Source organism: Taeniopygia guttata, chromosome 12 (assembly GCF_048771995.1).
Source record: "Taeniopygia guttata chromosome 12, bTaeGut7.mat, whole genome shotgun sequence".
Taxonomy (NCBI): domain Eukaryota; kingdom Metazoa; phylum Chordata; class Aves; order Passeriformes; family Estrildidae; genus Taeniopygia; species Taeniopygia guttata.
Genome location: NC_133037.1, coordinates 17,168,402 through 17,180,351, shown reverse-complemented (window position 1 = coordinate 17,180,351; position 11,950 = coordinate 17,168,402). Strand labels below are relative to the sequence as shown.

The following is an 11,950-nucleotide window of genomic DNA, read 5'->3' as shown; positions in this document are numbered from 1 at the left end:
CAGCCAGCTGGGGTGTGACAGCTCTGCTGCTATGGGCACGGCTCTGGGCAAAGCACCCGCGTGTCCCTGGGCTGGGGACAGTGCCGTGGTCTGGCCTGGCCCGGGTCTGGGGCACCTTAGCCATTCCTGCTTGCTCTTAGAGCTGCCAGGGATGAGCTGGAGCTCAATGGCCCCAGCCTGGCCGGACAGTCAGGACTGGAGCCTTCCTGTGGCTCCCCTGCACCCAAGACCATCACCCCCAGCTTGGAAACACTGCCGAACAGGGTTTGGCAATACTTTTTCCTCTTAGATCTTTGAAAGGGTTTTGGAAGTAACATTGTTTGGCGACTTCTTCAAGGAACAAACATGGCACGTTTCTATTCACTAAAGACTTTATTGGTTTCCTTGCATTTCTATTTGGTGTCCCTATGCTTCCTTCAGCATTCCGGGAAAAAATGAAAATCTAACAAATTCTTCAGAGAAGTTTCTGAATCCACTATTAGGAGAAGTCTCTAAATTCACTCCTTCTCTTAAATACATCCTTTACATACAGTTAAGTAGCTGCTCCTGTAACATACAAAGATGCAGTGGTTTACCTGATTGGACAAAACAACACAACATGATGTTATACACACTTGTAGACTAAAACACTTCTGTTCCTGGGGAGTTGCAAAGTTGCAGGCTCTTCTCGAGGTCCTGAATTAATTCTGCATGCCCATTTGTAGGATTTGTCATTTTCTCTTCTTCCCCCCCAACCCCCCTCCCCCCTTCCCGCGCATTCCCCCTTTGTCCTGCGTCCCTTCTCACTCGCCCTCCCCCCGCGGTCCCTTGTCTCGACCCTGCGTTCCCTTATCACTCCCTCTCACCATGCGGTCCGGTCCCTGTCCCCCGCCCCTCCGCCTTTCCCCTCACCACGCAGTCCGTCCCTGCCCCCCCCACCTTTCCCATCACGGTCTCCGGGGTTTCCATGCCCCTGTCCCCTGCCTCCCGTCCCACTGGCCACGGCTGAGGTTCCCGACCCCGCCCCGGCACGGGGTATAACTGACCCCCGCTCGGTGCCCCGGTGTCTCGGGAACACGCTTCTGCAATAAACACGTGTTTGCACCCGAGCCCCGTGTCGCCATTTCGTCTGTTCCCGTGCTAAAACTGAGCCTCGCAGAGCCGAAGGGGGAAAAGCAGCCGCCGCCTCTCCCCTCCTCCCGCCGTGGCTGCAGGCGCCTGCCCAGAGCTGGTCTCGCACGGCAACACCCATTCATACCTGCATTCCCTCCCCGTGCTCAGCTTTCACCTACAGTTCCCAGGGAACAGATGTGACATACTCACCTCAAGCAATAATCTATGTCAGTCTTCCCAACCCTTTTTCTTCACTGAACTCTACTGATCTACAAAAAAACTTCGGGCCCTCTGCACAAAAAAAAAGAACCAATTAATAGGCTTAAACACTGCTGATTGTGCCGCTGCTTCTAACAATCATGGACAACACAGCAATAAAGTCAGGAGTCAATTCTTCACATCCTTCCTGTTCTCTTGCCCCCCACCAGACGTTGTCTCCCAACAGAAATGTTCCCTACTGCGGCCTGGTGTCCGCAGAACAATGAAAGGCAGCAGCGGTTTTCCTCAGCATGCTGCAGTCTAAATTGCAGTGAAATAGCCGCTGTTTCTTTAGAAGCTCAGCACCAGGATCACACATCTTCCCCCAGAACTGAGGCCTGCTAAGGACTGAGCTCTCCATTTTAACACACCCTGCAAATCAGACCGTCTGGAAGAGTGCGGGGCACTAACTGTATGAACACAGCAATACATTTCTGCAGCGTTATCGAGTCAGTCTTGAGAAATGCACACCATTTAAGCCTGTCTTAAGACTCTATTCTACAAAACATATAACAAGCAATTGTTTTGCTGGCCTCTGCAATTTTTGGAGACTCTGTGTGTTTCCTTTGGTTGTTGTTTTCTTTGTTTCTAAATACAAAATCCCCTGGATTCAGAAGAGAAAACCCCAGATTCATTAGGACAAAGAACCACAGGGACCTATGTGGCTGACAAGAACACAGATTTCCTAATGGTAACTCCAGAAAGACAGGAAAAAGTTAAACATTATATAAATACCTGAAAGGATCCAAAATGTCTAGGTAACCTGTCATGGGGCTAATGTTTTGGTAAGGTGTAAAAGTCCAGATTCCTAGTAGGCAATTACCTGAAAGAGAAGAAAGCCAGAAATCTGCTTGGCCTTTATTTTACCAGGACTTTCTCACGGGATTCTACCACAATTTTGAGCACAAGTAAGGATGCCAAGAATTGACTAGAAAACATTCCTAAGCAGGCAGCATTTTTCCCTCCTCACAGAATTCCAGGAAGAATTTAAAAAAATACAAAAGGGGGTGAAGAAATTCTGACATACCTCTTAGGCATTCATCATCTTCAAAGAAGACAACTCTAGCACCTTCTGTGCGCGGTAAAGAAACAAACCTAGACAAGTACAAAGGGATTTTAGCATCCAAAATTGTACTATCAAATCCCATGAATGCAAGTTAAAACTGTAGTGCTTCAGAGAAATGGTATACATTGAAAAGCTTTATTCCCTAGTAGCCAAATAGAGCCTTCTAGAAAAAAAATAAACCTCTTCCTAAAAGAAAACTGACTGTGTATTTGGCTTCTGACCAAACTCAGTTTGGAGTTGGTCAAACCAAAATGAGCCAGTTAATTTCTTGTGCTCAACGTCTCTCTTTTCATATTCAGCTTCATGTCACATGGGCTGCTGGGAGTTTTGATTCTGGGCAGCACAAATGGTTTTCCAAGACGACTTTCATTGCTCAGAGGTGTGCAATCTCAGTTTCCCCTTCCCTGAGCGCTGCTATTAATATTCCCACAGCATCCAACTACTACAGCCAGGTAGACAGCAAATAGAAATGGAACTTGCATTTCTTGGTCCATTTCGGGTTCTCACGTCTCAGGCTCATCATCACGCTCAGAACTGCTGTCTTGGAAACGTGAATCCTCTTGCCATGTGACTTTTACCGGCTTTATTGTTCCGCGTCCGCAGGACTCTGCAATAACAGCACCGAAAAAGAAACAAAGCCACATCTAGATTATTCTCTCCACTTGTCAGGAAGAATTCCTCCTTTCAAGACAAATACTTACTTACAGTGGAGAAGACAGATGTAGGAAGGACAGAATCTGCTTCTGCCAGATTTTCTGAGCTACATCTCTGCTCCAGGATTTTCCTCTCTGTTCTCGGGATCTCTGCTGTATTCTAATGAATGTATCGTTGCAATCAGAAGACACTGAGTACCTTCTGAATTCAGCACAAGTGTGGGGGGCTCGTTGCTTTGCGTTTTTGCATAGGTTTTTTTTAATATTTTGGATAACTTCACACGGTTTCTTTTCTCTCCTACAGCACTGTGACTCGATTTAATGTTGTTTCGTCTTCTTTCTATAAGGCCTCATTTCATCTATGGTTAGAACATCCCAACCATCATGTGTCATTCAGGTTCCTTCTTCTATAGGTCCAAGAATTGAATTCAGTAACAAGCAGAATGTCCATGGATCTCCTGGTCAACTCCAGGCTTTTGCTCCTCCCTCTAAATTAACACACATTTCCTTTAAAATCTTGTTGGGTTCTCTGAAACTTGATATGACTGGTGTGTCACCTTTCTCCCTGTTTGAGAGATTCAGGGCATGACAACAAGCCTTTTCACCACTCAGCAAAAACCCCAATGCCTTCTGAAAGCATGCCTTTCAGAATTCCTGAGATGCAAGCATGACTTACCACTCATTAATCTACCACTGCCTTGGCAAGCAGGAATGAAGATCAAAATGCTTCAGCCTAATTACTGATTTCTGCTGCTGAAAATCCTCTGCGTCCTGACCTTTTTACACCACAGTGCTCTACAGTGCCTGCCAGAAGCTCTTCCTTAGAAATGGCACTGTGAGAAGGGTTCTTCTGTTACCTTCTTTGATGCCCGACTCCTCTGTGTCTCCAAAGAAGGAAAACTTGAACGCGCTCGACTCCTGAGCTGCCTTGTTCTTGGGCAAAAGTCCCAAATAGTCATCTGGGGCAGAGTCCTGTGCATCCTCTTTGTCCCAGGGTATTTCCACAGTCTTTTCTGGTTTGTTCTTTGAAGCTCCAAACAAGTCTTTTAAATCATCAGCAATACAGTAATGGATTTCTTCAGACACTTGAGGCAGTGTCTCACTCTCTTCTTTCTTCTTCCTTTTGGCTTTACTGAAATGAGATTTTTCAATGATAGCAAAACAGCGCACGTCCTTTCCAAAGACAGCTTCCCTAAGAGCCACCTTGCTCTGAACGTCTCCCTAACCGTATCCAAGCCCATTAAGGAGAGGTTCACTTTCAAGAGTGAGCAGTGGGGAAACATCTCAGCTTGGCGTCAAAAGGCCAGAACTAAAGTCCTTTTTCATTAGCCACATCATTTAAGTGACTTTTCACTTAATAAATGGTAAGACAGAAGTCAAGGGATTTAGCACAAGACTACTTTCCTGCCAGTAGAAATGTCAAGAGCTAATACAGTTTTCCCACAGACCTACAAATCTCAAGGTCCCTGTACTGACCGTTCTCACCTTCACTTCCGGCAGCGAACAGATGGACTAGAAAGAAAAGACGAGGCTACGTGCTGCTGTTGGAGGTCCCAGTTGAGGCTCGACGCCGCTGGCGGGAGCGGTTGCCTCTGCGGGACCTCCCTGATGGTGTCCCCATGCGCCTGGGCCTCTCAGCACTTGCTGCTCTCCTCCTGCTCCTGTCCTGGCGACTCCTGGACCGGAGAGGTTGATTCGAGGCCCGGTGCTGCGGACGGCAGCGGCTGCGTCTGGGGGATGCCTGTGAATGTGTCTGCCTTTGCCTGGGCCTCTCTTTCCTTGGTCTTCTTCTGCTACTCCTATCACGGTGACTGCTTGGCCGGACAGGTGGACTCTGGGCCTGACCTTGCTGGCGGGAGCGGCTGCGTCTGGGGGATACTCGTGATGGTGTCTGCCTTCGCCTGGACCTCTCAGTCCTTGGTCTTGCCCTGCTGCTCCTGTCCTGGCAGCTCCTGGACCGGAGAGGTTGATTCGAGGCCCGGCGCTGCAGGCGGGAGCGGCTGCGTCTGGGGGATACTCGTGATGGTGTCTGCCTTTGCCTGGGCCTCTCAGTCCTTGTTGCTGTCCTGTGGCTTCTGTCACGGGGACTCCTGGACCGGACAGGTGGACTTAGGGCCCGACCTTGATGGCGGGAGCGGCTGCGTCTGGGGGATGTCCCTGATGGTGTCTCCCTTTGCCTGGGCCCCTCTGTCCTTGTTGCTGTCCTGTGGCTTCTGCCACGGCGACTCCTGGACCGGACAGGTGGACTGAGGGCCCGGTGTTGCTGGTGGGAGCGGCTGCGTCTGGGGGATGCCTGTGAAGGTGTCTCCCTTCGCCTGGGCCTCTCAGTCCTTGGTCTTGTCCTGCTGCGCCTGTCACAGCGACTCCTCGATTGGACTGGTCCATTGGAGGCCCGACCTTCCTGGCGGGAGCGGGTGCGCCTGCGGCCGGGCCCAGCAAGTCTGGAATGGCCCCTGTCCGCAGGCTCAGGGATGCTGCTGTACAATGACCTTGGTGTGCTGGGGCTGCTGGTGTCCAGCGAGGGAGATGGCAGAGACTGCTGCCGTGCTGTGCTGCTGGTCTCTGCAGATGAAGCCTGGGGAGCCAGCCCCGATGGCACCGGGCCGCGGGAGCTGGGGCTGATGGCCTCAGATTCTGCTGAGCTGTGAGCAGGCTCCAGTCCTGACTGACTGGTCAGGCTGGGGCCACTGAGCTCTGGCTCATCCCTGGAGGCTGTAAGGACAAGCAGGAATGTCAAAGACCACCCAGGCCCAAGGCAAGCCTGGCCAGAGCAGAACCCCAGCCCTTCAGGAGCAGACGGGCTCTGCCAGGCCCAGCCTGGGCACTGCCCCCAGCCCAGGGACACCGGGTGCTTTGCCTCATACCCGTTTCAGGACCAGCACAGCTGTCACACTCCCAGCTCTGTACGCTGTTTCTCAGGCCGGAGCAACGCCTGTGGGTGCCCTCAGCAGCGCAGGAGGAGCACAGGAGCAGTTCCCAGGGCCTGGGGAAGCAACTAGGTTTATGGCACTGAGGACAAAGTGATTGTCCAGCCAAGCTCTTCTAGTTCTTTTCTCTTTGAGCCCTTGAAGTGACACGGGTACCCTGCAGAACCTCAGCTGCAGCTCCCCAACTTACCCCTCTTCCTCTGCCTCCTCCCTGCCTCCTGGGTAAAGGCAATCCCTGGCATTGCACCTGCTGTGCCTCTCTCCTAGATCCGCGAAGGCATCGTTGTCCTCCCATGTTGGCTGTCTGATGGAGAACAGAAAAGCTGATTAGTTACTGCTGCCCTCCCCTCACGGAGGTACAGGTGTTCCCTGCTCTTCCTCCCGCACTTTTCCAAGGCGTGCGTGAAGCTGAAGCCCAGACTCACGGGACAGGGCAGGGCCAGGACTGGTGGGGAAGGGCCTGACACAGCACAGACCTTGCACCTCCTGTCTTCTGAGGCAGGCAGAAGGACACCAACCTGAAGGGGATTCGGATCCCCAGGTTGAGCATTTCGTAAGCGAACACCATTAGGCTTCTGCAATGGGGGCACCGGAAATGGAAAAGACCAGTGCGCATGGCCTGTCCCTGCAGGACAAACAGAAGCAGGGTGAGCAAGGCCCTGGTGCTGCTGAGCACCTGCTGTGCCCTGGGGCTGAGGGGAGGGCTCCTACCTGGATGCAGTCCCTGTGGAACCAGGCCCTTTTGCACGCTGGGCACACCAAGGTTCTGAAAGTCTTTCTATCCTCCACAGGCTCCAAGCAGATGAGGCAATTGGTGCCCGGCTCTGGAGTCGCCTCCACGTCCTGCTCTGGACGGTGCTCAGGGCAGTAGGAGCTGGAGGAAAATGGATGGGCAAAGTGAGAAATGTTGGATCTTCTGCCAGGCGTGACCAGGAGAGGGGAGGTTGTACCTGTAATACGGAATATACTGTGTGACGCAGCCGCCCTCCTTGGCACAGGGCAGGTGGAACCATCTGTCACAGTCCTCCATGCAGCACATGATGGTTGCCCCGCTCTGGCCACAGACGCAGCAGCGCTGGAAAGAGCCAAGCAACCCCATCAGCAGCAGCCTCGGGGCCTCCCCAGGCAGCCCCAGAGCTCCGGGCAGGGCGCAGGATGTGGCCACTGCTGGGTCTCAGCCCACAGAGCCGTCTGGTGGAGGAGGGGGGCTCCTGTGCCAGAGCCTCTGTGCAGCTGCTGGGAGCCAGATTTTCTCCCACAGCGGCCTGAAGGGCAGGCCTTCCATTCCAAGTGTCTGGGCTAAGCTCTGGCAAACCTCACCTGGCACAAATCTCCTTGCTTGCATTAGGCTCTCACCTTTTGTGCCGCCCGCCGCACTGCAACTAGGATATCTCGAGGAAGAAATCCCTTGAGTCCAACATGTTCGTCCTCTTGAGCAAAAAGTAGAGTGGCAAAGAACTGCAGCAGAGGGGAGGAGCAGATGAGGAGAGAGAGGCAGGAACTGCCCATTGCAATGGTGGAGGGAGCGCCCGGAGCCACTCACCAGGCAGTACACGTGGGCACAGAGCCCGTGCTTCTCCAGTTTGTCACCGCAGACGTCCGGGTCAGCCTCTGCACGGCGACACAGCATGCACACTGCAGGGCACAGAGCCAATGGCAGCGGGCATGAGCACCTCTGCGGGGCTCTTTGGCTGCAGCAGCATCGGCCCCAAGGGCTGCTCTGTCCCTGCCTGCCTGCCTGGCTGATGGGCAGCGCTGGAGGCCTTGGAGAGCAGGGGCCATTGTGGGCACGGGTGTCCCAAGAGCTGCCCCCTGGCCCAGCTGGGCCCCACTTGGTGAGGAAGGAGGCTCCCAGCCGCAGCATGGCTGAGCAGCTCCTGCCTCCCCCTGCCTCTGCTCTGGGCCCCACACAACGCCTGCCACAGGAGCCCCTGGGCCCGGCTGTGGGAGGGCGGCTTTGCCCTCACCTGGCTCCCTGGCACCAGGGCCCTCCTGCCGCCTGTCACACATGGCAGCCGTCAGCGGTGTGTCCCTGTCCGGAAAAGTCTCCTCCAGGTGCTGTTCCTCTCTCTCTGTGGGAGAAAGAGGAGGGTGGGGAGTTTGCAGCACAGGCCCAGAGCCACGAGGGCACTACTCCCTGCTGAGCCCTGCGTGAGCCCTGCTCCTGTCGCCTTCTCCTCCCGTCGTCGCCTCGAGGAAAACCGCAGTCTTCTCTGTCTGTTCTTCGTCTGATTGTGGGCAGGGAGAGGCAGGGGAACCTGCAGCACAGGCCCAGAGCCCTGATCTGTGGGGCTCCTCTGGTCCCTGGGCAGCAGCGTCCCTGCCCTGCCTTCTCCTCCCGTTGTCAGGTCGCACTGACACACGGCCTGAGCCCAGCCTTCCCTTTGGAGGCCTTGGTTGCGCGGGTCACAATGGCCACTCTGACATCAGCATCGTGCAGCCAAAATTCGGGCAGCCATGGCCTCAGGTTCCTAGCAACCACTTGAGGCAACCCCCTTGGGAACCCAGGTTCTGAGAGGGGTGCGAAGGTTGGGCCAGCAGGGAACCCGGGCAGGGACTCCTGCAGCAAGTGCAGGGCCAAATGCCAGGTCCCGAGGCAGCCATCGGGCACTGCTCTGCTGCTGCTCCTGGTGCTGCTCCTGCCCGTTGCACACAGACACAGAGCCACCTGCTCTGTCTCAACCCGGTTCAGCACTGGACAGCAGGACACAGTAAAATGTTCTCTTGGGTACATGATCAAATCATTCAAAGTCCTGCATAAAAGCAACTCACATTCAAAGGACACACACAAAAAGCCCCAAACCCTGCTACAAACCTGGAATTGACACAAAAAGCATGTTCCTATTCAGAAACACAGATTAACACTTTGGCCAATACTTTTTCCTATTAGATCTTTGAAAGGATTTCAAAAGTTTTGTTGTTTGGCAACTTCTTCAAGGAACAAACAGGAAATGCTTCTGATATCTAAAACAAGATTTATTGGTTTGCTTTCACTTTCTTTTTGAAATCCTTACGCTTCACCAGGCAGTCCAGAAAATTGTGAAAATCCAACATAATATTAGGGGAAGTTTCTGAATTCACGGTTTGTCTCAAAGACTTTTTTACATGCATACAAGGAACTGCTCCTGTAACATACAGAGGTTCAGTGGTTTCCCTGAGTGGACATCACAAAATGACGTTATACACGCCTCTATACTAAAGAACTTCTGTTGCCTGGTAATTACAAACCTTCAAACTCTTCGAGAGGCTTTCCTCTGTGCAACTTCACTAGGTCCCTCTCTGCTCAACTCTCAAGCATGCCCAGGTCTCACTGAAGGGCAGCACAGCCGTGTGGTTTATCAGCCCCTGCTCCCGTTTCCGTCCCATCAGCAAACCTGCTGAGGGAGCGCTCCGTCCCTTCTGCCAGGTCACTGGGGAATAGGGCAAACAAGGCTGACCCCAGCACAGCCCCCTGAGCTCACAGCTCTCCGAGTTTGGAGCTCCACTGCCCACTTCTCTACGCCACTGTCCCTGAGCTGCTCCATGACCGTGATATGGGAGGCCGGGACAAAGCCTTGCTGAAGTCCCGGCTGACAACAGCTGTCAGAACTCAAAATGTCCCTCAGACATTTTTAGACGTTCCAAGTCCAAGTCAGAAGCATTTAAGACCCTAGCAGGCAATTAAAAACAGCTGTCATTTTAGATTTAAGCCATAGAATAATTTAACAACCTTACAAAAAGAACAAAAAGTTGCAAAAGTTTAAATATTATAGTAAAATTAGTCACAAAGTAAAAAGAAAAAATTTTAAGTGCTATACAAGAAGATTTTAAGTCTTATATAGGGGGGTTTTAGTTTTATACATAAAAATCAAAAGTTTTAAGATAAAGAGATTTAGGCCTATCCTGTCCTCCCTCTTTCTTCTTCCTTACCTCCATATTCTTAGTAATGTTAACACTCACAAATTAATTTAGGGTAAAAAAGCACCATTTAATATAAGTAATAAGCATTAAAGAAAAACTATAAACATTTAACACATAATGTACCACATAAAAAATAACAGCAACCCTGGGCGGGTGGAGAGAAGAAAAAAACAAAAGTCAAAAAATAGATCAAAGTATGTATGTGCCTTTACCTAAGCTACTAAGCAAACCACAACTACCCAAGAAGACAATCTTTTAAATAACTTACAATAAACTACCTTAAAACCAAATAACAAAAAACTTCTAAGCCTTTCTTTAAAAGCACAAATTAAAAGAAAAATTTTTCCACCACACAAAGCCACCCCAACCTAAAATAAGCTCCAGGAAACAGCCACTGCTCTCCCCTCACAAACCCAGCCAGTCAGTGCAGCAGAGGTGGCTGTGAGATTGGTCAACCACGGTTTTCTGTCGCTGTAGAGATGGACACAAGACATACACATACACCTGTGCAGTGACAGCAATGGCTTCTTCTTTATTACAAGTTGTTCTCAAGTTTTTATACCCCTAAGAAAGTGTGATCTTAAGTCATTAGTTACATCAAAAAAGCTCAAGATATTCAATGGACAAAGCAATAGCTTATTGTATTTTATTGGTACAAAGCATTGAATGTCAACAATTCATTGCAAATGTGTTTACCACAAACTATGAAGGCATGCACGCTGCTCACTAAGGCACGTATCCTCTAACTACAAGTTAACCCCGATGTGTTTATCAGTTCCCATGCTAACAGCCTTGCTTTCTTCCTTGCCATGGATAAACTCATACTTTATTAATTTCTTCTTCTGCTAACTCAGTCGTTTGACCTGCAGAACAGCTGCTAAGCCTGTTCACAGTTTTCCCTTCCTGTTATTCCACGGGCTTAGAGATGACATCCAAGAGGAGCTATTCTGTCACCTTTCTGGGGATGGAGTGAGGCTGATAGGCCTGCAGTTTCCTGGCTCCTTCTTGGTGCCCTTTTGGAAGACTAAGAAGTTAAGTGAGACCACTCCTATTTCGTCTGTACCACCAATACAGCCTCAAATAACTTTTAAATCAAGTCCTTGTGCTCACACAAGCAGACACTGCATGTTCAAGGCCGAAGACCTGAATGTCTTGATAGGGAAGGGCTTTACAATACTTTACAGAAGACAGCATTTTCCACCTTTGTTTTATTTGTGTGCAAAAATGAAGAGCAATATTCTGTTTAGAGATTGAATTAATATCAAAATCAAGCTAAACCAAGCTTTCAAGTTAAGGAACACCAGGCCAGAACCTCCCTGAACAGGGTCAGTTCTCTCTATACATTCCCAAGCTTTAATAGCCTTCATTTGTACAACTGTAGATTTATTTTCTACAGGGTTCCCTCCTTGTTCTGTAACGGCAAGCACAGGTGCAAACCTGCTGTTCCCCAACATTTGAATGCTCCATTTTGAAATCTTAATTTTTATTAATAAATTAATAACTACACCTTAACAAGGTACCCAAAAATACTAGATTGAAATCTATAAAATGCTGCTGACAGATCCCTTTTCTGAGTGTAAGTGCATAAGTATCCTTAAGACTAGCAAGAGCATTCCCCATATCTCTGGTGGGGAAGGACAAGATTGATCTGCGTTGTCAGGCAACCAATTGCAAACTAAATATAACACTTCTAAACGCTTGTGTATCTCAAATTCATTAAACACGGAAACTAGATAAAAGGGGTTCTGCAAACTCCCCACACTCTTCTGTCTCCCAGAAAGAGAGAGAGGACCAGCACCTGGAGGAGACTGTGACGTTTCTGGACAGGGACTCACCACTGACGGCTGCCATGTGTGACAGGCGGCAGGAGGGCCCTGGTGCCAGGGAGCCAGGTGAGGGCAAAGCCGCCCTCCCACAGCCGGGCCAGGGGCTCCTGTGGCAGGCGCTGTGTGGGGCCCAGAGCAGAGGCAGGGGGAGGCAGGAGCTGCTCAGCCATGCCGTGGCTGGGAGCCCCAGATTTATTTCTGCTTCCAGCACTGCCCTGCTGCTTTGCC

At 50.8% G+C, this 11,950-nt stretch overlaps 1 protein-coding gene and 1 long non-coding RNA gene across 2 annotated transcripts; both read right to left on the bottom strand.

Annotated features, from left to right (window-relative positions):
* Positions 1-1,319: 1,319 nt before the first annotated feature.
* LOC140684896 (uncharacterized) lies at positions 1,320-2,581 on the bottom strand. Its single transcript, XR_012057846.1, has 3 exons — positions 2,378-2,581; positions 2,086-2,173; positions 1,320-1,383 (listed from the first exon to the last, which is right to left on the bottom strand). It is a non-coding gene; the product is annotated as an uncharacterized lncRNA (long non-coding RNA).
* Positions 2,582-5,147: 2,566 nt separating this feature from the next.
* Positions 5,148-11,747, bottom strand: LOC140684962 (PHD finger protein 7-like). The gene is given in 12 exon segments (XM_072934956.1): positions 5,148-5,332; positions 5,467-5,781; positions 5,934-6,052; positions 6,187-6,300; positions 6,515-6,652; positions 6,654-6,695; positions 6,697-6,870; positions 6,947-7,071; positions 7,353-7,454; positions 7,540-7,631; positions 7,964-8,068; positions 11,732-11,747. Coding segments are annotated over 12 exon segments (1,527 nt in total).
* Between the last annotated feature and the right edge of the window lie 203 nt (positions 11,748-11,950).